Source organism: Crocuta crocuta, unplaced genomic scaffold (assembly GCF_008692635.1).
Source record: "Crocuta crocuta isolate KB4526 unplaced genomic scaffold, BGI_CrCroc_1.0 scaffold751, whole genome shotgun sequence".
NCBI lineage: Eukaryota > Metazoa > Chordata > Mammalia > Carnivora > Hyaenidae > Crocuta > Crocuta crocuta.
In genome coordinates, this window is record NW_027530353.1 from 2,640,219 (window position 1) to 2,660,594 (window position 20,376).

General features: G+C 57.2%; 1 protein-coding gene across 1 annotated transcript in view; it reads right to left on the bottom strand.

The window, feature by feature from the left end:
- Positions 1-3,281: 3,281 nt before the first annotated feature.
- Positions 3,282-20,376, bottom strand: part of OGDH (oxoglutarate dehydrogenase) — a 64,307-nt gene continuing 47,212 nt past the window's right edge. Inside the window, exons 6-23 of the mRNA XM_077765809.1 lie at positions 19,819-19,973; positions 19,561-19,707; positions 19,246-19,336; positions 18,635-18,814; positions 16,497-16,625; positions 9,882-10,061; positions 9,473-9,625; positions 8,791-8,893; positions 8,469-8,597; positions 8,129-8,279; positions 7,762-7,889; positions 7,480-7,658; positions 7,044-7,115; positions 6,521-6,649; positions 6,116-6,188; positions 4,139-4,302; positions 3,879-4,033; positions 3,282-3,480 (exon numbers count right to left, since the gene is read on the bottom strand). Of these exons, the coding sequence (XP_077621935.1) occupies positions 3,360-3,480; positions 3,879-4,033; positions 4,139-4,302; positions 6,116-6,188; positions 6,521-6,649; positions 7,044-7,115; positions 7,480-7,658; positions 7,762-7,889; positions 8,129-8,279; positions 8,469-8,597; positions 8,791-8,893; positions 9,473-9,625; positions 9,882-10,061; positions 16,497-16,625; positions 18,635-18,814; positions 19,246-19,336; positions 19,561-19,707; positions 19,819-19,973 (2,439 nt within the window). The 3' untranslated portion in view covers positions 3,282-3,359. The remainder of the gene's footprint in view (positions 3,481-3,878; positions 4,034-4,138; positions 4,303-6,115; positions 6,189-6,520; positions 6,650-7,043; positions 7,116-7,479; positions 7,659-7,761; positions 7,890-8,128; positions 8,280-8,468; positions 8,598-8,790; positions 8,894-9,472; positions 9,626-9,881; positions 10,062-16,496; positions 16,626-18,634; positions 18,815-19,245; positions 19,337-19,560; positions 19,708-19,818; positions 19,974-20,376) is intronic.

Genomic DNA, 20,376 nt, shown 5'->3' on the forward strand with positions numbered 1-20,376 from the left:
AAGGGCGATGCAGCCATGGGCAGAGACGGGAGGGGCGTGGCCACCAGCCACGGAAGCTGGAGGTGCAGGGAAGGATCCTGCCCCAGAGCCCCAGGAGGGAGTGTGGTCCTGCCACACTTGGATTTCAGACTTTGATAGGGAACTGCTGTGATTTGGGAGATACGGAACTGCTGTGATTTGCAGTCATCTGTGGACCTGTTTTCTCTGCCACATGTGTCTTCTCCCCTGCCATCAGGTCCCTCCACCTCCCACCTAAAACCGGGGACTACCAGCCCTTGGGGGCCTGTCTCCCTGCAGCCACTTCCCCTCCCTCCAGACTTGCTGTCCCTCACCCTCCCTGGGCAGTGGCCAGCCCAGGCTTAGTCCTTGGGGCTGCCCTCTGCGGTGACACTTTGATGAAACCCCTGCCACCCTGGCCTTCCCCATAACTAGGTGCTTCTTTTTCTGACTCTGGATCCTGCCCCAGGGCCCCTGATCCTGCTTCTCCAGTGGGTCCTCCCCTGTAGCCACCACCGCCCAAACCCCAGTTCTTGACATCATTTTAGCGGCAATCGGTTCAGCCACATGAAGCGTACAGTTCAGGGGCGCTCCGTGTGCTGGGACTAGTGCCACCATCAGCACATCTTGAGGACATCTGCTTGGTCCCCAGGAGAAATCTGGTTCCTGAGTACTCACTCCCCAAGCCTCCCCCAGCCCCTGGCCGTCTACTTTCTGTCTCTGTGGATATGCCTGCTCTGGACATTTCTGACATATGGAATCACGCAACATGTGGTCTTTCCTATCTGGCCACAGCACTTAACGTTTTCCAGGTTTGGCCACACTGTTGCAAGGCCGCCCTCCATTCTTGTTTTAGGCCAAGTACTGTCGTTACGTGGATGGACCCACCTTCTTAACCATTCATCCGCTAAGGGCATTTGCATCGTTCCCACCTTTTGCCCATTACAAATAATGCACGTACAAGTTTCTGCATGGACACGTTGTTGGTCATCTGAAAACTCTAGGTTTAGACATGTAGTGCTGCCGGACTGCTGTGGGCCCTATTTTACATTCCCACCAGTGCGTAGAGGGCCAGTTTTTCCACATCCTGTCTTATTCACTATAGTCATACTAGTGATGTGAAGTGGTATCTCATTGTGTTTTTGTTTCTTTAAAGTAATCTCTATGCCCAATATGGGGCTTGAACTCATGGCCCCCGAGAGAGCCAGATGGGAGGGCTCGACCTCACAAACTTCATATTTAAGAAGACAATCAATAGATACAAATGCCAAAGTGAAAAATGTTAGAATTATCTGACAGCTTGGGGCCTGAAGCCTGCTTCAGACTCCTTGTCTCCCTCTTTCCCTGCTCACACTGTCTCTCACTTTCTCAAAAGTAAATAAACATTAAAAAAAAAAAAGAAAGAAAGAAAAAAAGAAAAGGGCCCTTAGGGGATTAGGGGATGAGTCTGTTGGGGAAGGGCAGGGAGGAGGGGTTAGGCAACATGGGGAGGGGACAGCTGAGCCGGAGGTGGGGAATGCGGGCAGTGTGGCCCCAGACCGTTTTCTATGGTCTCTGCTAGGTTCAGTGAGGGGAGCTCACTGCCCCACAGAATTTAGGGCAGAAATAGGTTCCACATTGATTCCAATTCTATTGCCACTGGAGAAGTTGGGTGGGCACCTCACCCCAAACCTGGCCAAGGTGGGTGAGGCCTCAGTCCCACCTGGGCCACCCCCAAGCCCCTCCTTGCCCAGATCACCGGTCCTGGGGCCTGCAGCCCCCTTGGGCCCAGGTCCCCCAGAGCAGCAAGCTTCAAGCTGGTGCAGGAATCCCAAGGGCTTCTTGGTCCAGAACAAAGCAGCAACATCCCTCAGTAGGCCCATACACACTCATGTGCGTACACTAACATGTGCAAGCACACACTCTCCCTTCCCGAAGCCCCCTCTGAGCAGGCAGGATGCTCTTCCTTCACAGCAGGGGCAGGGACAGCCCAAGGGCGAGCAGACAGAGCTGCCCAGTGAGGTCTGAGCACCACCTCCTCAGGGAGCCCCACCCTCCACACTCTCCCTCACTGCATGGTCCACATAGTCCACACGGCAGCAGCGAGAGGCGAGGTTCCTTCCCGGCACACGTCTAGACAGGGGCCCCCAGGGAAGGAAAGGGGCTCCTGACCCAGCCAGCTGCATCTGACATGGGGCCCTGCCCCCCCACCCAGCCCCCGTCTGCGTGGGGCTGCGTTCACTCCAGGGCTGGAGGACCCACGGCCGAGCCCAATGGAACACATGGGACAATGTGAAGAGATTCCAAGAGGCCTCAAGAACAAGGGACCTGGGTGTGGTCTAGATGTTGGGGTGGCCGTCAGCCCATGTCCAAACCCAGGACTTTCCCTGAGCTCGCTTGGTGAGGAAACCTGCTGGCCCCTTGGAAGCTGGATGGCGTGCTGTGAGCCCCAGATGGCGGGACTCTTGTCGAGGGGGACCCTGGGCCGGTTCCCCTGCAGAGGTGGTCCCCAGGGGAACGGGTGGGCCAGCTAGAGCCCAAGCACAGACCATAGTGTCGCAGGCAGCAGCGGGCATAGTCTGTACCTGTGACAGTGGCCATGCAGCGGAGGCTGCCTGCTGGCGGGATGGGGGCACAGAAAAAACAACACGAAGACGGCCCGAGGGTAACTTCGTTTATGGGTCAAGCCAAATGCAATGCAAAACTGTTTTTGTTTTTTTTAACCAAAATAAATAAATCAGATCTGTCCTGTGATGGGTGAGGGGGGCTGCCCCTCAGCCCCGGCCTTCCTGTTCTCCCCTGACCGGCTGTGGCACAGCCCAGACGAGACCCTTTCCGCCTCCACAGCGCTGGCGATGGGGGAAGCGGGACATGGGAGTGGGAGCTGGGTTGTGGGTGTGCGGGGCGGGTGGTGGCCACACCCTGGCCTGCCCATGAGCCCCGAGCCCCACACCCTGTGGCGGTGGGTGCAGTGTGCACAGCCCCCACGAGTGGCCCGGACCCCTCTTGAGGGCCGGAAGCGGACGTCGCAGAGAGAGGACCTGCCCTCTCTGTGCCAGGTCAGGTGCAGGCTACCTCCCGCCCGCCACCCCATCTAGCGCCTCAGTTCACCGCACAGTGGGGGCCCCAGCAGAGCCCAGACCTCTCTTCGGGTTGGGGAGGGGAGGAGGGTATGAGGCTGGGCCCGCGGGGCGGGAGGGCAGGAGCATGGCAGACCCTCTCAGGACACTTGCAGGGGCCCCTCTCCTCCACGCGGATGCTTGGCGNGTGTGCGGTGTGGTGGACAGCAGAAGTGCGGGCAGACCTGAGGCACTATTCTTTAGTTGAAAAGCGAGGGGCAGCTGCGGCATGGAGGGCAGCGGCCCAGGAGGCCCAGGCGGCATCTATGAGAAGTTCTTGAAGGCGTCCAGGTCGAAGGCTGTGTCCAGGAGGCGCTGCAGCTCTGTGAGGTGGGTCTTCTTGTTGCCAGTGGCCGGAGCTGCGGCTGGATCGCGGCCTGCGTACCTGTGGGGGAGGGAGGGGGTACCATGGGGGCATAGTGAGCTCGGAGCCACTGCTGCCCCAAGCCCCCCCAGCTCCTCAGGCCCAGCCCCTGCACAATCCCCCCAGCACCCCCACCTAGCCAGCTTCCCAGGCCCTACCCCTGGCCAGACCCCCTCCCTCCACCCAGTTCCCCAGGTCCAGCCCTTGCTCCTCCTCCTGCCCCCGCCCCTCCAGCACCCCCACCTAGCCAGCTCCCAGGCCCTGCTCATCACACACCACACAGGCTTGGCGCGGTTGATGGTGGTACGCAGCCGTGGCTTCACGTAGTCATAGTAGCCTTGGTTCTNTTGCTCAACCTCCTGCCCCCGCCCCTCCAGCACCCCCACCTAGCCAGCTCCCAGGCCCTGCTCATCACACACCACACAGGCTTGGCGCGGTTGATGGTGGTACGCAGCCGTGGCTTCACGTAGTCATAGTAGCCTTGGTTCTTGTGCTCCTCCTGGCACCAGGCCAGCTCGGCGTTGGGGTACTTGCGTACCTCCTGCAGCAGCAGGTCAAAGGGGAACGGGGACAACTGCGGAGCGAGGAGCTCCCGTCAGATGGGACGGGGCCCTGGGCGTGGAGCTCAGGGGCCGCGAAGAGGGATGCAGGCACCTGCCACGGAGCCACCGGCCCCCACCTGTTCGATCCTGGTTATAGCCACCTGCTCCGCCATGCCCCGGGCCTTCCGCTCACGGGTGAGGTCGTAGTACACCTTGCCGGTGCAGAACAGAAGCCTCCGGACGTTTGCCGGGTTCTGGGCCGCCAGGCCGTCTTCGGGGATCACCCGCTGGAAGTGGGTTCCTACGAGAGAATCCCCACAGCCGGGGGTCCTCTCAGGACCTGGGGGAGGACACCCAGGGCCCGCCCACACCAGCGAGGGTCCCCCAGGGCGGGGTGGGACACGGGCTGGTGCCAGAACACGCAGCTCCTGGCGCACACCAGCCTCGGGGGGCCCTCGAATCCATCTGGACCCAGAGTGCCTTGAGAAGCACATTTTGTGTGGTGCACAGTAGGCAAGGCCAGCCCTGGGCGGCAAGTGACACTTGCTGGGAATACTCAGATTCCTAGCGCTGGGCCTGACCCAGGCTGCCATCTGGAAGCGGTGTCCAGAAAAGGGTCTTACTTAGCAACACACATGACACACACACATTTGTGCTATGGAACTTCCCCCATGTGATACAAAAAGCCCACCACGAGCACCAGACTTGGGGCTGAGAAACAGAAGCTCTTCCTCTAAGATCAGGAAGAAGATGCGGACTCCACGGCCACCACTCCTGCCCAACCTCGTGCTTGGAGTCCTGGCCAGAGCAGTGAGGGGAGAAAGGAAAATGAAAGGCCTCTGAACTGGAAAAGGAAGAGGTAAAATGATCTGTGGGTACATGGCCAAAACCCTCAAGATTAGAAGGAACCAATGCAACGAAGTCACAGGATAAAAACGTCCACGCTCAGAGCTCAGGTGCATTTCTGCAGACTAACACTGCCTGATCCAACGTGCACAAGGCACAAGAAAGCCCCCGTGCACCGGCATCAGTGGGACGACCGGAGACGGTGAGGACTGGTGACGAGAACCGTGAGGCACTGCTGAAAAGCACTGAAGACACAAGTGAACAGAGACGTGTGTCCCTGGGGGGGGGGGGGGGGGGGGGGGGACAGGCTTACTGCTATTCCATGGTCACGTCTCTGATGCCGGATTAGTACCCTCCACGCAGAGAGAACCACAATTCAACAACAAGGCAAATAGCCCGACTCAAAATCAGCCAAAGCAGGGAACAGATGATTGTTCAAAGTGGATGCCCAGACGGCTGGCAGGCGTGCGACGGGGCTCAGCATCACTGTCACACAAGTGCAGAGACGGGCTCCTCGGGGCTGAACATGAGCTGGCGTGGCCGCCGCGGACAACAGTACGGTCGTTCCTCAAACCCCAAGAACAAAACTACGTGGGACCCGGCAGCTCCCCTGGGGGGACGCGCCCAAGCGAGCTGAAAGCAGCCTCGAGAAGAGGTGTCTGCACACCCACGTCCACGGCAGTGTCTCTCAATTGCTTGAACACGGGGGCAACCGCGTGTCCACTGACGGCTGAACAGACCGCGTGAGTGGGCCACCTGCACAGGGCCAGTCGTCAGCCAGTCATCAGCTGCAAGGCAGAATGGGTCCCGGCACCTGCTCTGTGACACCTGCGGGGCAGGATGGGAGTGCAAGCGGCCAGACACAGGAGGATACGGGCCACATGAACACACACACGTGTGGGGCCCCTGCCGGGTGAACCGGACACGGCAGCGCGGTGCTGGCTGCTGGGCCCAGGGGATTCAAACAGATTTAAGAGGCTTCACCTTGACTGAAGATGAAGGGGGTCCCCCGACCCAGGAGCTGGGGGTCACTGTGGGTCTCACAGCACACCCTCCTCAGAGAGGGGGGCCCTGAGGTCACACTTGCTCATCAACCCTAAAGGAGGCCCAGGGCACCCAGGCGCAGGCTGCAGACGGGAGGTGAGGGGCACAGCACACACACACAAGCTCTGACTCTGACTTCTGGGCGGTCGTCTTCACTGGTGTGTGTGCAACGACCAAACGCACGGCCAGGGCCGCAGGAGACCATCGCACACCCCCACACCTACCTGAGAGCATCTCGTCAAAGCTGGTTCTGGCCTCGGGGTGCCGCAGCAGTGACTTGGGGGTGAAGATGATGAGCTGGAATGGAGGAGCACAGGCCCGTGATGGATCAGGCCCCATGGGGTCTGGAAGGAGGCCCGGCTGTGCGGCCAGGAGCCCCGTGTCCACTCCTCCAGAACCTGTCCCAGCTGTGCTGAGCGCTGGTGCCCCGACCTCTCCTCAGGGTCCCCGCCTGCAGCCAGGCTCTGCCTTCACACCCACTTCTCCATTAACACCCTGCTCAGGAGCCACTGGCTGGGACCCCACTGGGCATACTGCCCACAACCGCCCGCTCACAGGTTCATCCTCCTGCTGGGCGGGGGGCCCGGACTTCTCAGGCCAGGCCTCTGGGTAGGGACCCCCCGACTGACCGGCTTCCGGAAGGGCAGGAGGATCTGCCGCCGTAGTACATGGAAGAAGTTGCCGGGCGTGGAGCAGTTGACGACGACCCAGTTGCAGTCATACAGCTGGTTTATGTCGAAGTTGGCCTCCTCCAGGTTCTGCAGTGTGAGGGAGAGGCCGCAGGCCGAGCGGCCTGAGCTCCTGTCCCCGGGCCTCAGGGCACAGGCCCTAGCCCAGGCTCAGGCACCACGGCTGCACGGGTGCGTGCAGGAGGAGACCCCGCGGGAGCTCCACATGCCCTCATTGAGGCTGTGTGTCCTGGTCCCTTGCCTCCTCTCCCTCCTCTGAAGACCATGGCCTTCAGCCGGGTCTGATCTGCTCTACAAACCCCCTCCCAGTAACACCGTTCCACCAAACTCCTCCTCTATAGTGTCCACCTGACCCAGCCACACACGGCTGCTCCATGTGGGCTCTGAGGCAGCGCCTGCAGCAGCAGGACAGAGCCTGGAGCCTCTCACTTCGGGGTGGGGGTTGGGGGGGTGCTCTGCTCACCGGCAGGACATCTGGGTCATCGTTGCACATCTGCAGGAACCGCTCTGGCCGGGCAGAGGAATGTTCCGGACCCTGGAACCAGACACACAAGTTAAGACAAAAGGTGCACGTCATGTCTCTTCCTTAACGGACTCGCATCATTTCTGGTCTGAAAAACACCAACTTCCGTCGACCTGCTGACGTTTCAATCCCCTTCCCTCTCCCAGAACACAAGGAGCACCTCTGTGTAAGGACAGGGCCCACAGCCTGGCTCCGGATGACCCCTCCCATGGGGCCTCCGCAGTGAGGACAGTCCTCCAGGCCCAGGGTGGGGATGTACGGGGAGGTGGCCTGCACCGGCACCCCTGCTTCTCACAGAGGTGGACCGGAGCTGCCAACTGCCCTCGGGGATGGGGGAGAAGCAGACGTGCCCCAGTCTGGAGGGGGCGGGGCTCACCATGCCCTCCATGCCATGGGGCAGCAGCAGCACGATCCCATTCTGCCGCACCCACTTGGCCTGGCCTGGGCAGATGAACTGGTCGATGATGCACTGGGCCGTGTTGTGGAAGTCGCCGAACTGTGCCTCCCAGAGGACCAGGGCATTAGGACTGGCCATGGCAAAGCCCAGCTCGAAGCCTGCAGAGCATGGAGGAGGAGCAAGACGGACCTGAGCCAGTGGATAGGCGGGCAGGGAGGGGAGGCACGGCAGGGGGGCAGGCCTGTGGGCCGTGGCACTCACCCAGGACCCCGTACTCGGACAGCGAGCTGTTGCACACGGTGTAGGGGGCCTGGTTGGGCCAGAGGTGATTCATGGGGATGCAGGTCTTCTTGTCCACGTTCTGGTCGTGGAGCACATGGTGGCGGTGGCTGGGGTGGAACAGCACAGCTTAGAGGTGGGAGCACCGGGGCTCTGTCCCGACAAGGAGACCCACGTGGTCCCTGCTCAGCTAAGTGTCCACACTGGAGCAGGGAAGGGGTATGTCTGGGCCAACACAGAGCCTCACAACTGCTTCTTGGCAGTGATTTTCTTCTCAGGATACATGCCAGGGCCCTCCCCTCCCCTGTCCTGCCCTTTGTAAAGGCTACCAGACCACGGAGAGCGTTACCTAAAGGTGCCCCGCTCCACGTCCTGGCCACTCAGCCGGATATGGATGCCCTCTTTCAGGAGGGACCCGAAAGCCATGTACTCGGCCAGGGCCCAATCCACGGTCCTGTTCTTCACCAGCTCGCCACGCGTTTTCAAGATCCGGCTCAGCCCTGCAGGGACAGGGTGCTCGCCAGCTGTCACAAGAGCAGTGATTCCTCCAGCCAGCCCCTGGGGCCCTGACTTGCCTCCTGGGACAGTGGGGAGGGGAGCGCAGGGAGGGCGGCAGTGGTGCTTGGTGCTATCCCCCAACCTCCCACTGGTCCTCCACCTCTTGGCCCGGGAGGCAGACGCTTCCTCACCTCCGTGAATGGTGAAGTTCTCCACGGGCACAGAGCTGGCCACGTTCCCAATGTGCGTCAGAATGTCCTCCGTCAGGCCTGTGGAGGGGCAGGTCATGCTCCTCGGCTGTCCGTCTAGAGTGAAGAAGCCTACGACAGAAGGCCCAGCTGATGCATAGACGCCACCATCCCAGAGCCACACTGAGGCCCCTGGAGGCGCTGTGGGGATGGGTGAGGGGTGCCTGGTGACGCCCCCTGCTCATTAAGCCAGGGGGAGTCCAGAGTGGCCCCCAGGGACGTTGTGGGGGTGGGTGAGGGGTACCCGGTGACGCCCCCCGCTCACCAGGCCAGGGGGAGTCCAGCCAGTGCTTGATGTGCAGGATCTTCTCGTCCTTGGACCTGGTGAAGGCCTCCTCACAGATCTTGTCATACTTGGAGATCTCCTCCTGGAGGGCAGGGCACAGCACGGCTGTCGGGGGCACTATGCACCACGCTCTGGGGCTGCCCTGTGCACACCCACTCAGAGGCCAGGGAGGGGCTGCTGGCTTATCTTTCTTACCTCCAACGCTTTCTTCTCTTGAGTCTGCGGGCTGCAGATCTGCTCAAAGCTGGAGCCCCTGCCCCTGCCTGTCCCCCTCCCCTGCCCCGCCTACTTCCTTCCTTGCACACTGGCCCAGTTCTCATAACTCCAAGGGCCACCTGGAGGGGACGCCCACGGTGCCGCCCCAGTGCTGGCCCTGACCTCCGGACAGCCACTGAGGCCAGCCCTTCCTGCCTCCATGCCCTGAGCACCTGAACGGGCCTCTCCTAATCAGCCAGGAGGGACCAGATCTACACCAGGCCCTTCACCTGCTCCCCTGGCACGGGCACTCAGGTCCCATGTTCTTTATGAGCTCCCCACAGCCCAGACTGCCCAGAAATGATGCTTGGAAATGTTGCGGATGTAAATATCTTGCACGCTCTCACTTGGACCCTGAAGCTCCGCGCACGCGGGAAGCACCCCATGGCCCCGGGCCGGGCCGCACCTCGTACTCGGGCTGGTTGACCACGCCTTGGGATACCAGCAGCTCTGCGTACTTCTGCAACACTGGCTTCTGCTTGCGGATCTGCTTGTACATGAGGGGCTGTGTGAACATGGGCTCGTCCATCTCGTTGTGGCCGTTGCGCCGGTAGCACACCTGGACACAGCCAGAGATGCTGGTGTCAGAGAAACACATGTCTGCCCCCTCTGCGCGGTGCCTCAGTTTACCTCCTCTAGAATTAGGGTCCTATGTCTCCTTCACCCCAGACGAAACAAGAGTGACCTGGGACCCACTAGGATGAGACCCCAGCTACTTTGTTTCACGGCATGGCTCACCGGGGAGGGGGCCTCAGGAGTTCTGGGGATGGGAAGCCAGGAGCCTGCTCTCCTGCACACAGATGGGGGTCACTCACCAGGTCCACCACCACGTCCTTGTGGAACGTGCTCCTCCACTCGGCCGCCACCTTGCACACATACATGACAGCCTCTGGGTCGTCTGCGTTCACGTGGAAAATGGGGGCATTCACGACGCGGGCCACATCAGTGGGGTAGGGCGAGGAGCGGGCCATGCGTGGGTCTGTAGTGAAGCCGATCTGTAAGAGACACCCACGTAGGGTGGGTCGAACGCCACCAGCTGGCAGCCACCTGCCTTGCCAAGTCCTCAAGTGTCTATTCAGGTTTGTTTATTTAAAAAAAAATTTTTTTAAATGTTTTATTTATTTCTGAGAGAGAGAGAGAGAGAGAGACAGTGGGAGGAGAGGAGGGTCAGAGAGAAAGGGAGACACAGAATCCAAAGCAGGCTCCGGGCTCTGAGCTGGCTGTCAGCACAGAGCCTGATGTGGGGCTCGAACCCACAAGCCATGAGATAATGACCTGAGCTGAAGTAGAATGCCCAACCAACTGAGCCACCCAGGTGCCCTTGTGGTTTCTTATTCTGCGAACAAAATCCATACATGTTCGACACACAGAGTTTGGAAGACAGCATAAAAAAATTAAAGTTAATTTAAACAAAGTTGCATGTCTTTCCAGCAGTTACAGTGTAAACATCTTCGTGTTTTCCTTTGCATGTGCATACATGTAACCTATGTTTAAAATTCTGAATACTATTCTATAATTAGTACTTTGTTCACATGAGCCACTGTGCCTTTGAAAAGTTAAAGCCTTCAGAATATGCCTTATATTTTAGATGTACTAAAAATTCTGTATACAAAATTTTCTAACCTACATTTAATACTTGGGTTTTTTTTTTAAGTGTTTTTTTTTTTTTTTCATATTTATTTTTGAGAAAGACAAAGTGCGAGCAGGGTAGGGGCAGAAAGAGAGGGAGACACAGAATCTGAAGCAGGCTCTAGGCTCCGAGCTGTCAGCACAGAGCCTGATGCGGGGCTCAAACACAAGAAGTGTGAGATCATGACCTGAACTGTCAGATGCATAACTGCCTGACCCACCTAGGTGCCCCCAATAATACCTGTTTTAATCAAATGCTTTAAACACAGAAAGCATGACGATATGTTACCGGTCACCTGTGAACTCATGCAAACCGTCACTGTCAGACCTTTCGACACTAGGAGAAAATGCCCCGTTTCTGCTAAAGCCTTCATGTGGGCAGCAAGTACCCATAAATAACACACGCTATCTTCCCAGGCTTGGTAACTTTAAAATTTTGATACAGCTTCAGGCTTATGAAAACAAGGTTGAAGGAACAATACAAAGAATCCCAGAGTCTTTCCTCAGGTGTGCCGGTTGTTTCCATGCCGCCTTCCACGGCTCGAGCTCCTTCCATGTTGCACCTGCCAGCACCCCCACTCTGCCTCCTGAAGCATTCAGGGCTGAGTTGTAGAGAGTCCCCATTTCCTAAAAGAGGAGCACGGCCTCACTAGCCTGACCAGCTCCACATCCCAGAGCGAGTTACCTGGCCCACGATGTCCACACACACTGTCCCCGGCCCAGCGTCCAATGCAGCACACCACCGTGTGCCCCTCCCATCTCCCTTAATCTGGAAGGCTCCCCGCCTCCTCGGTTTTCGGAGGCACTGGCATTTGTCCATGATGGTGGACATTTAGTTTGTTCCGGCCTGTGGTCAACCCGCTGTCGCTGGACACATTCCCACACAGGGTTCGTTCAGCAAATGCAGACTTCATGTGCAGGGGAGCTGAGGCACAGGGCCAGCACTGTGGACGTTTCCGGATGCCAGCGACCTGCTCTTCTGAAGTGTCCGTGTGTGGGGCTCCTGGGTGGCTCAGTTGGTGGGTGGTCGACTTCCGCTGAGGTCATGATCTCACAGTTCGTGGGTTCAACCCCTGTGTCAGGCTCTGTCCTGACAGCTCAGAGCCTGGAGTCTGCTTCAGATTCTGTGTCTCCCTCTCTCTCTGACCCTCCCCTGCTCATGCTCTCTCTCTGTCTCTTTCTCAAAAATAAATAAAATGTTAAAAAAAAAATTAAAAAAAAAAAAGGGTGTGCGTGCGCGTGTGCCACACGCACCTGCCAGCAGTGAACGAGTAGCGTGCACGTCCTCTCACAACACTGTGACTTTCTCTAGGACACCAGACATTCTGATGCTTCCACAGGACTGCTTCCTATTGGCTTGGCCAAACATTAAGCAAAGACGTCTATTGTTGGGTATATAGCCTATTCCTACTTTTGTCATATGAACGTGGTTTTGACAAACACAGAAAAGGATTTAGCATCCGATGGCTTCCTCAGGAGAGAACTTTAGAAAGTCAAATCTGAGGCACATTCTTAGCAAGACAAGGGCCATGAAGGCAGCCACTCATCCTGCTACAGATCTTACTTCACGCCATGTCATCATCTGTCGCATTAGAATCAGTGAAGAGACTAAAGAAAATGCTTGCTACACTGCAGCTCTTACAGAAGGCTGCATTTACCATACATTGCTTTCCCATAGAGACGAGAGATGGTCAGAAACCGATGAAGATGCTCACTGACGACAGTTCTGATGGACACGCCTTCAACAGTTTCCTCGTTAGGGAAACGAGTGCAGGGACTGGAGAGGCAGTGATCACAACATGCACACTGTTCTAGAATCTCACAGGAAGGTCAAGACCTCAGTCCCTCAGCCGCCCTCCCCAATATCCATCACGGTTACCAGCTTCCGTGTCTTCAGGCATATGTGGAAGTGTGAACGCACGCACATGGATGCAGGGAGACAGTTGTGTGTGCGCTACTGTCTTGCGCACATATGGACCCGGTAGGCCGCCTCAGCAGTGTACGCACAGAGCGGTCTTTATCATCGTGATAACCCATAACCCTATTCACGGGCCGGGTGTTATTCCTAGCATTTTATGTACATTGATTTTCATGTGTTGATTCATGTGGGCCATGCGACACACGTGTGGAAACCCCGTAGATTATTTGCCCAGCTCTACAATGACCTCAGGATGGAGACTCGTGTCTGGTATGGCTGCATCAGCGAGGTCTTCAAAGACCCTCCTGAGCGGATGCATGGTGGTGCTTTGCCAGGAGGACCCCAGGAAGCGGGACTGTTGTGCCAGCCAGAGGCCCTGAGGGTACATGGGTTACCCTCCCAGCCCTGGCTGGAGCCCTGTCTCCCTCAGGCCTGTGGCCGGTTCCCGGCTGGAATAGACTTGGTTGCTGGAGATCTTCTACTGACACCTGTTTTTTGGTCATTACCACCTGTCACATTCTTGTTGCATGAATCGTTTACTTACAGAAAAAGAGCTCTTATGCTTCCAGGGCCTTCTCTCTTCTGTGCTACACGCGCCCAGCTTCTTGGGCCATTCCTGGTAGGGTAGTTTCCAGACACCACTATTCTGGGACACTCTCCCCTGGACCTGGTCCCAGGAAGGTGCAACTGGAATGCTTAATTTTCTGTCACAAGAAGTCTGACACACCCAAGGCTTACCTGTGCTGTATTTGTGTGATGTGGTTCTTAAATCAGAAAGTTATTGTTTCTATTGCAGAGAAGAAGGGTTTCACCCCAGTGACCTAAGAAACCACAAAGAGGGGCGCCTGGGTGGCTCAATCAGTTAAGTGTCAGACTCTTGGATTTGGCTTAGGTCATGATCTCATGGTTCAGGGGTTCGAGCCCCTTGTTGGGTTCTGTGTTGGCGGTGCACAGCCTGCTCAGGATCCTCTCTCTGTCTGCCCCTCTCCTGCTCGCATTGTCTCTTGTCCCTCAAAATAAATAAATATACTTAAAGAACACCAGCAGGCACAGGCGAAAAAGACAGAGGACCAAGACACTATTGGACAATCGCCACCCTGCTGCACCCAGCCCACAGAAAACACCATGGCTCTGCACCCCCCCATCAAAGATGTCCAGGAAGTGAGCCTCACATAAGATTTAAGTAAGACCAGAGTCTCACAACACAAAGCTCAAAATGTCCTTATTTCATCTGAAAGCCATTGGAATGTCGCACCAACAATCGGAAGAACCTCAACTTGAGGGCGAGAAAGCAATCAGCAGCTGATACTCGACAACACAGGTGTCATCCCGGGATGACAGTCTGCGGGGCCCTCCAAAGGGTACATAGAGCTGCCCTTGGACCCCATAATCCCACTCCTGGGTACGTGCCACACAGAAGCCTGTGCCCAGAGCAGTGTTACATGCATCAGCCAGAAGGTACAAATGCCCAAATGTCTGTCAACAGACAACACATTGACGAAGCCATAGGAGAGCCGTTACACGGCCATCACAGGGATAAATAAAGCCCTGACTATGATGTGGCTAACGGCTGTGTAGGCCTGGGGAGCAGGGGGCAGGTGTGGGACAGCTAGGGGACACAGTTTCTTCAGATGACACGATGTCCTACAAGTGTGAAGACCCTGGAAGCCGCTGTCTGCTGTGGGAGCGCCAGCTCAGTAAAGCTGCCGAGATGGACAGCACGCGGGGCAGAGCTCCAACAGCGTGGACGGGAAGGGACCCAAGTCTGGCCCTGCATGGTCGAGCTCCGAACACAAAGAGAAGGGAAAGGCCTTCCGTGACGAACACTCCGGGCTGTGAAGTTTCCTGCTGGCAAATTCCACTCAGCGTTTACAGAGAAGTAACAGCTGCTTTACGTGAGCTTTTCCAGAGAACGGAAGATGAGGGAGCAGTCCCCAGCTTGCTTTAGGCCAGTGCTCCCCTGACAGCCGGCCCAGGCCAACATGGCCAGACCCTCGCACAGCCGCGTTGTGTATAAGAGGACACCAGAGTCCCGCCCTCAGGGGAGTTCACCATCTGCAAACCAGTCGATCATCTTCAGAGACGCGAAAAAGCATCTGAGAAGACACACCAGCCTCTCATGATAAATACCGCCCACAAACTGGGAGCCACTTACAAAGGACACGGACAGAAAACCTACCGCAAGCACCACTTAGTGGCCAAGACTGAGCGCTTTTGTCCTAAATGGGGAACAAGGAAGGGATGTCAACCCTCCCCAGTTCCATGCTGTGCTGGCGTCCTGGCCACGCAATGAGAAAGAGAGACAGGTAGAGGGCGACACGGACAGAAAACCTACCGCAAGCACCACTTAGGGGCCAAGACTGAGCGCTTTTGTCCTAAATGGGGAACAAGGAAGGGATGTCAACCCTCCCCAGTTCCACGCTGTGCTGGCGTCCTGGCCATGCAATGAGAGGGAGAAACAGACAGGTAGAGGGTGCCTGGGTGGCTCAGTTGGTTGAGCGTCCGACTTCAGCTCAGGTCATGATCTCATGGTTTGTGGGTTCGAGCCCCACGTTGGGCTCTGTGCTGACAGCTCAGAGCCTGGAGCTTGTTTCGGATTCTGTGTCTCCCTCTCTGACCCTCCCATGCTCACGCTGTCTCTATCTCTCTCTGAAATAAAAACATTAAAAAAAAAAGAGAGAGAAACAGGTAGGTTGGACAGGAAGAAACAAAACTGTCTCACAGGGAGATAGGACTGTTTATACAGAAAATTCCGAACTATCACAAAAAAAATTACTAAAAGCGAGTTTAGTAAGGTTGTGGGCTACCAAATGCAGAAATGACTAGTTCTTTATTCTGGTAACAGCTGGACATTAAGGTGTTTAAAAAGTATGACAGCCCCCACACAGTGAGATACTTCGGTGTAAGTCTCGCAAAACACGTGCAGGACCTGTAGGCAGGGGAGCACAAAATACCCGAAGAGAAATGAGAAAGAATGAAACAATGCAGAGAGTTACGTATTCTCAGATTAGAAGGCTCAGTGGTGTTGCGGCGGCAGCTCCTCCCTAAGGGACATGTCGGCCCACACACTCTGGTCACAATACCAGAAGTCTGTGGAGACCGACAAGCTGCTTCTACAGCTTGGATGAAAAGCCTACTGACTTGGAAAAGCCAGAACAGCATGAAGAAGGAAGGAAGAAGGAGGACTGCCGTGACGGCCTCCACTCGGCAGAGCGCTGTCATCAATGTGGCATCAGCAGAGGAGACACATGCAGGTCAATGGAAAAGAATAGAGTCAGACCAGACCTGCAGACACGTGGTCAATTCACTTGGAACAATCCTTTCCACGGACTGTACTCGAACAAGTGGGTATCTCCACCCACCTTGAAGCTCCAAATACATCACAGGCTACGGTCTATAGAAAACGTGAAACTATAAAACTTCCAGAAGGGGGCGAAAACCTTCGTGATCTGGGCAAGGAAAAGTTTCTTTAGATCTGATATCAAAAACGCAATCCAGGGGTGCCTGGGTGGCCCAGCTGGTTGAGCGTCTGACTTTGGCTTAGGTCATGATCTCACAGTTTGTGGGTTCGATCCTCGTATTGGGGGCTCTGTGCTGTCAGTGCAGGCTTCTTGGTCTCCCCTCCCCCTCCCCTGCTTATACGCTCTCTCTCAAAAATAAACGTTAAAAAAAACAAAGACAATGTGCATTGTCTACATTTCTTATGAAAGACATATCTTTATAATCACAAAAGAGCAACTATGATAAAAAAATGGGCACACGTCCTCCTACATAAGATTGATGTGAGTAGTGCCCTCGGGAGGAAGTCTAATCACAAACCCGACGCTGTGGCCTTGGTGGTCTCTGCCACAGAGACACAGAGGCCACCCGGAGCCCGGGTTACCTGGTTGTTGACGACCACGTGGACGGTGCCGTGAGTCGTGTAGGATGGCAGGTCGCTCAGGTGGAAGGTCTCGTATACGATGCCCTGGCCGGCGAAGGCAGCATCTCCGTGCAGAAGAATGGACATGACCTGCAGACGTGCAGAGGAGACCCCGACTCCAACAGAGCCCTGACCACTGTGTCCACAAGGCACCCCAGAGACAGTCACTATCTGCTTTTCAAAAAATAATGTGTTTTGAGACCATTTCAAACTTGGAGAAAGCAGCAGGAGGACATAAGACCGCCGGACCCCTCCCAACACATCCGCTCTGCATCTGCACACCTTCCACAGAGCCCACAGACGCCACGCTGGGCACAGCATGGGGGACACTCCCACCAGGGCAGCAGTGACTGGGAGCAGCTCATCGCCTCTTCTGTCTCCGTGGCCCGGACAGGCCCTGGGTTCCAGGGTCCTTTGCAAGCAGGCTCAGGAATTGTGCCCTTTGTGCCAGGGCACACCCAGCCGTCTCCCCCGTTCACTCAGCATTTCCCCTGGGTCGTGAGGATGGTGGGGGCCTCTGCGAGGACCTCTGTATCCCGCTCCTCACCAAACTCTGCCTGGCAGCGGTCACTCCTGCACATGTCTGCTGGTGTTCTGGAAGAGCCTTCCTTCTTGCCTTTTGTGTGTCCTACTGTGAGCTCACGGATTCCTGTTCTGAATGGAGGCTATAACCGACTAGTGGGACAATGACTCCGTAGCACCCATTTGCAGATTCAGCGTGGGTGCCCCGTGCCGTCTGCTCTCTGGCCTGGCAGATGCTGGGCCTCCCACTGCGTGGCCCCCGCACAGCCTGGAACTGGACGCTTCTCTGGGAGCCTGCTCCTTGAGCAGAGCGCGGGATCTGAGACCAGCATTTGTGCACACAGGTGTTTCCTGGTCTGCGGGTCTCCGGCAGGATAAAACTGCTCCGCACCCTCCTCCCTGCACATCCGTGAGCACCTCCTGCACCACAAGACACTGTTCCCGCTGCCTGGACAGGTCCCTGGCGCCCCTGCTCCTGATGGCCTCCCATGTGTCCTCAGTGCCAGGAAGGGAGGGTCTGTGATGTCCTTCTTGGGTACGAAATCTAGATCTATTAAACAGAGCCCTTGTGTCCTGCCTCTAGATGCTCATGAGGACAGGGGGACGGAGGACATGGGGGAAGGTGTGTGCAGGGGCCTGCTCCGCAGGGGTTCTGGGGAGCAGCTCGGAGGACAGTGGGAAGGACCGTGGGGTCTGGGCTCAAGGCAGAGGGGGTGGGGCTCATCCTGGGCAGCAGCCCTCGTTAAGACCCGGGCCTCTACAGGGCCTCACATCGCTTGGCGGGACCTATCAGTGCTGTTGCCTGGAGCCCATTAGCTGTGCCCTACAGCTTTTGCCTGTTTCCTCCCTTTCTAGGACATTCCCAGTGCTCCCATTGAGCGCTGCTACGGGGACAAATGAGGATACCACACAGCTTCCTGCGATCTCACTCCCTGCCTGGCTCCAAATGCCTTGGTGTGTATCCTAGTCCAGGACAATGGAAATGCTGGAGGCACTGGTCACAGTGGCCTCCTCCCCGGCCACCGTTGTTGCTGGTCCCTGGGGCTGCATGGGTCCCTTTCCTCTGGGAGTTCCCTGGGCGTGGCCCTCACATCCTGCCCCTTCTCTGTGAGGGCATCCATCAGCACAGGAACCATTTCCTGTTGCCAACGCCATGCTTGGCCCAGACCCATCGTTGCTGACGACAGCACCCCTTGTCGCCCTCTAAGCGCAGTACTAGAGGGCCTACAGGATTTTGATCATGGAACCTGGTAAACTAATGCTTGGCTCCGCCTATAAAGAGCCTGACTTGTCTAAAGGCAGTGCCCTCCTCTGCCCTCAGCACACTCAACACGCCTCTACCCCAGCCGATCTTCGTCTACAGAGAAGGTTCTTTCCTGTAGGACCGGCTTCACCACAGACATGATGGTGGCAGTGGCCCCTCTGGCCCTGGTCTGCGCTCACCTCCTGGGAGAGAGCACTCTGAAGGCGGCACTAGGTCACCATATATGACTCTCTCAAAGTCTGCTCAGAATACTTGGTTAAATTCCAGAAACTCGAGGTTTGAGATGCGACTGGGCCAGTGCCCGCGGCCTCACCTTCTTGCCCTCTGTGTCCCCGCAGTAAAACTGCTCGGCCTTCGTCTTGCCCATCACCACAGGGTCAGCAGCCTCGAGGTGGGAGGGGTTTGCCACCAGCGACAGGGTGATGTTCCTGTCGGTCACACGGTTGATCCGCCGGTGGTACATGCCCAGGTGGTACTTCACGTCCCCGGAACCCTGACACACAAAACGCCGGTCTTGGCCCTCAGAGCGAGGTGCTCAGGCTCCTGTGCTACATCTCATCCCAGGACCCTGGGCCCAGAAAGGCTCTTCCCAGGACCCCTGACCTGGAAAGGTCCAGGACCCGACCTGGAAAGGCTCCTCCCAGGATGGCTCCTGCCCATGGCATGGGGAGGTGGTCCCCCGCCTAAGGGCACATCCTGGATGCACCCTCCCTCGCAGAAGGCCTGGCAGGAGGAGGCTGCTGGGCCTTTGACCCGGTGGCTGGCTGTCCCCCTTCTTTTCTTGGAAAGGACAGCTCTTGGGCACCTCCTCTGTGAGTAGTTTGAGCCCCTGCCCCTGGAGACCATCCTGAGAAACATGTGAAGAGGGGGGTCCCTGTGGGCTGAGCTACGCCAGATGTTTCTAAGAGAAAGCAGGGGCCTTACCTCATCAGCTGCCTCCAGCTTTGAATCGAACTGGCAGAAAATCTGCTCCAGCTCCTTCCTGATGACGTTGGCAAGCACATTCAGCCGCCCCCTGTGACACAGGGGCAGTGAGTGGGGTTCAGCTGCTCCGGGCACCCGAGACCAGGGTGTGGTGGGAGGAGGGAAGGTGGAAAACAGAGAAAGGCCACTGCCCGCGGTGAGCACTCTGCCCTGAGCCTCTGTTCCACCAGCCCTCTCAGTTGCAGCCTCACAGGGTCGGGGTTGGGGGGGAGGCTCGTGGGGATCGTCACCCGGGGCAGGAGGGTGGGCGGGCACCTGTGGGGCATCCCCATGATCACGTAATCCACTCCATTCTCACTGGACTTGTCGATGATGGTCTTGAGCGCAGGAATCAGCACCTCGCACCCCTCTAGACCGAAGCGCTTCTCAGACGACCACTTTCGCTGCAGGAAATCCTCGAACCTAGATGGGAACCGAGCCACCCTGAAGAGCTAGGTCACCGGGGCCAGCGAGGCTCACACGGCCTGCAGCCACGCCCCCTGGAGCACCTCCTGCCCTGCGCGCAGCCCCCACCTGGTAGACCGCACGAGTCTGGCCAGCAGGGTCCGCTTCTCCTCGTTGGTGAACTGCATGATCCCTGGTGTCTCGAACTTCTGCCGGATCCACTGGCACTGCTCCAGGTCGTTGATGAACATGAACTCCACCCCAATGTGTTGACAGTACGCCATCTGTTTCACACACACAGACCCCATCAAGGCTGCTTGCCCAGGGCTGGCGGCCACCCACCCAGCCAGGACGCTGGGACACAGGCGGCAGAGCTGGCTGTGACCTGGGGCAGAGATCAGGGTGGTGGCAGGCCTGGGCCCACAACCCCCTCTCGCTGCCAGCATGGCTGTGAGATGCTTCCTTGGAGTCACACTATGCCCAGTGAGTAGGGAGCAAGAGCCATGGGGCCATGGTACTTCTCTTCGTGTCAGGAGAATAGAAGCACCTGCCAGGGGACAGGAGGATTCCCTGAACCCAAGGCCAGGCTGTGTCTGGTGCCATGAGAAAGAATGTGACAGAGCTCAATGGCTACTGAAGATTTGCAGGTGCTTAGATTTTAAATTCTACTTTTAACAACTGCCTCAT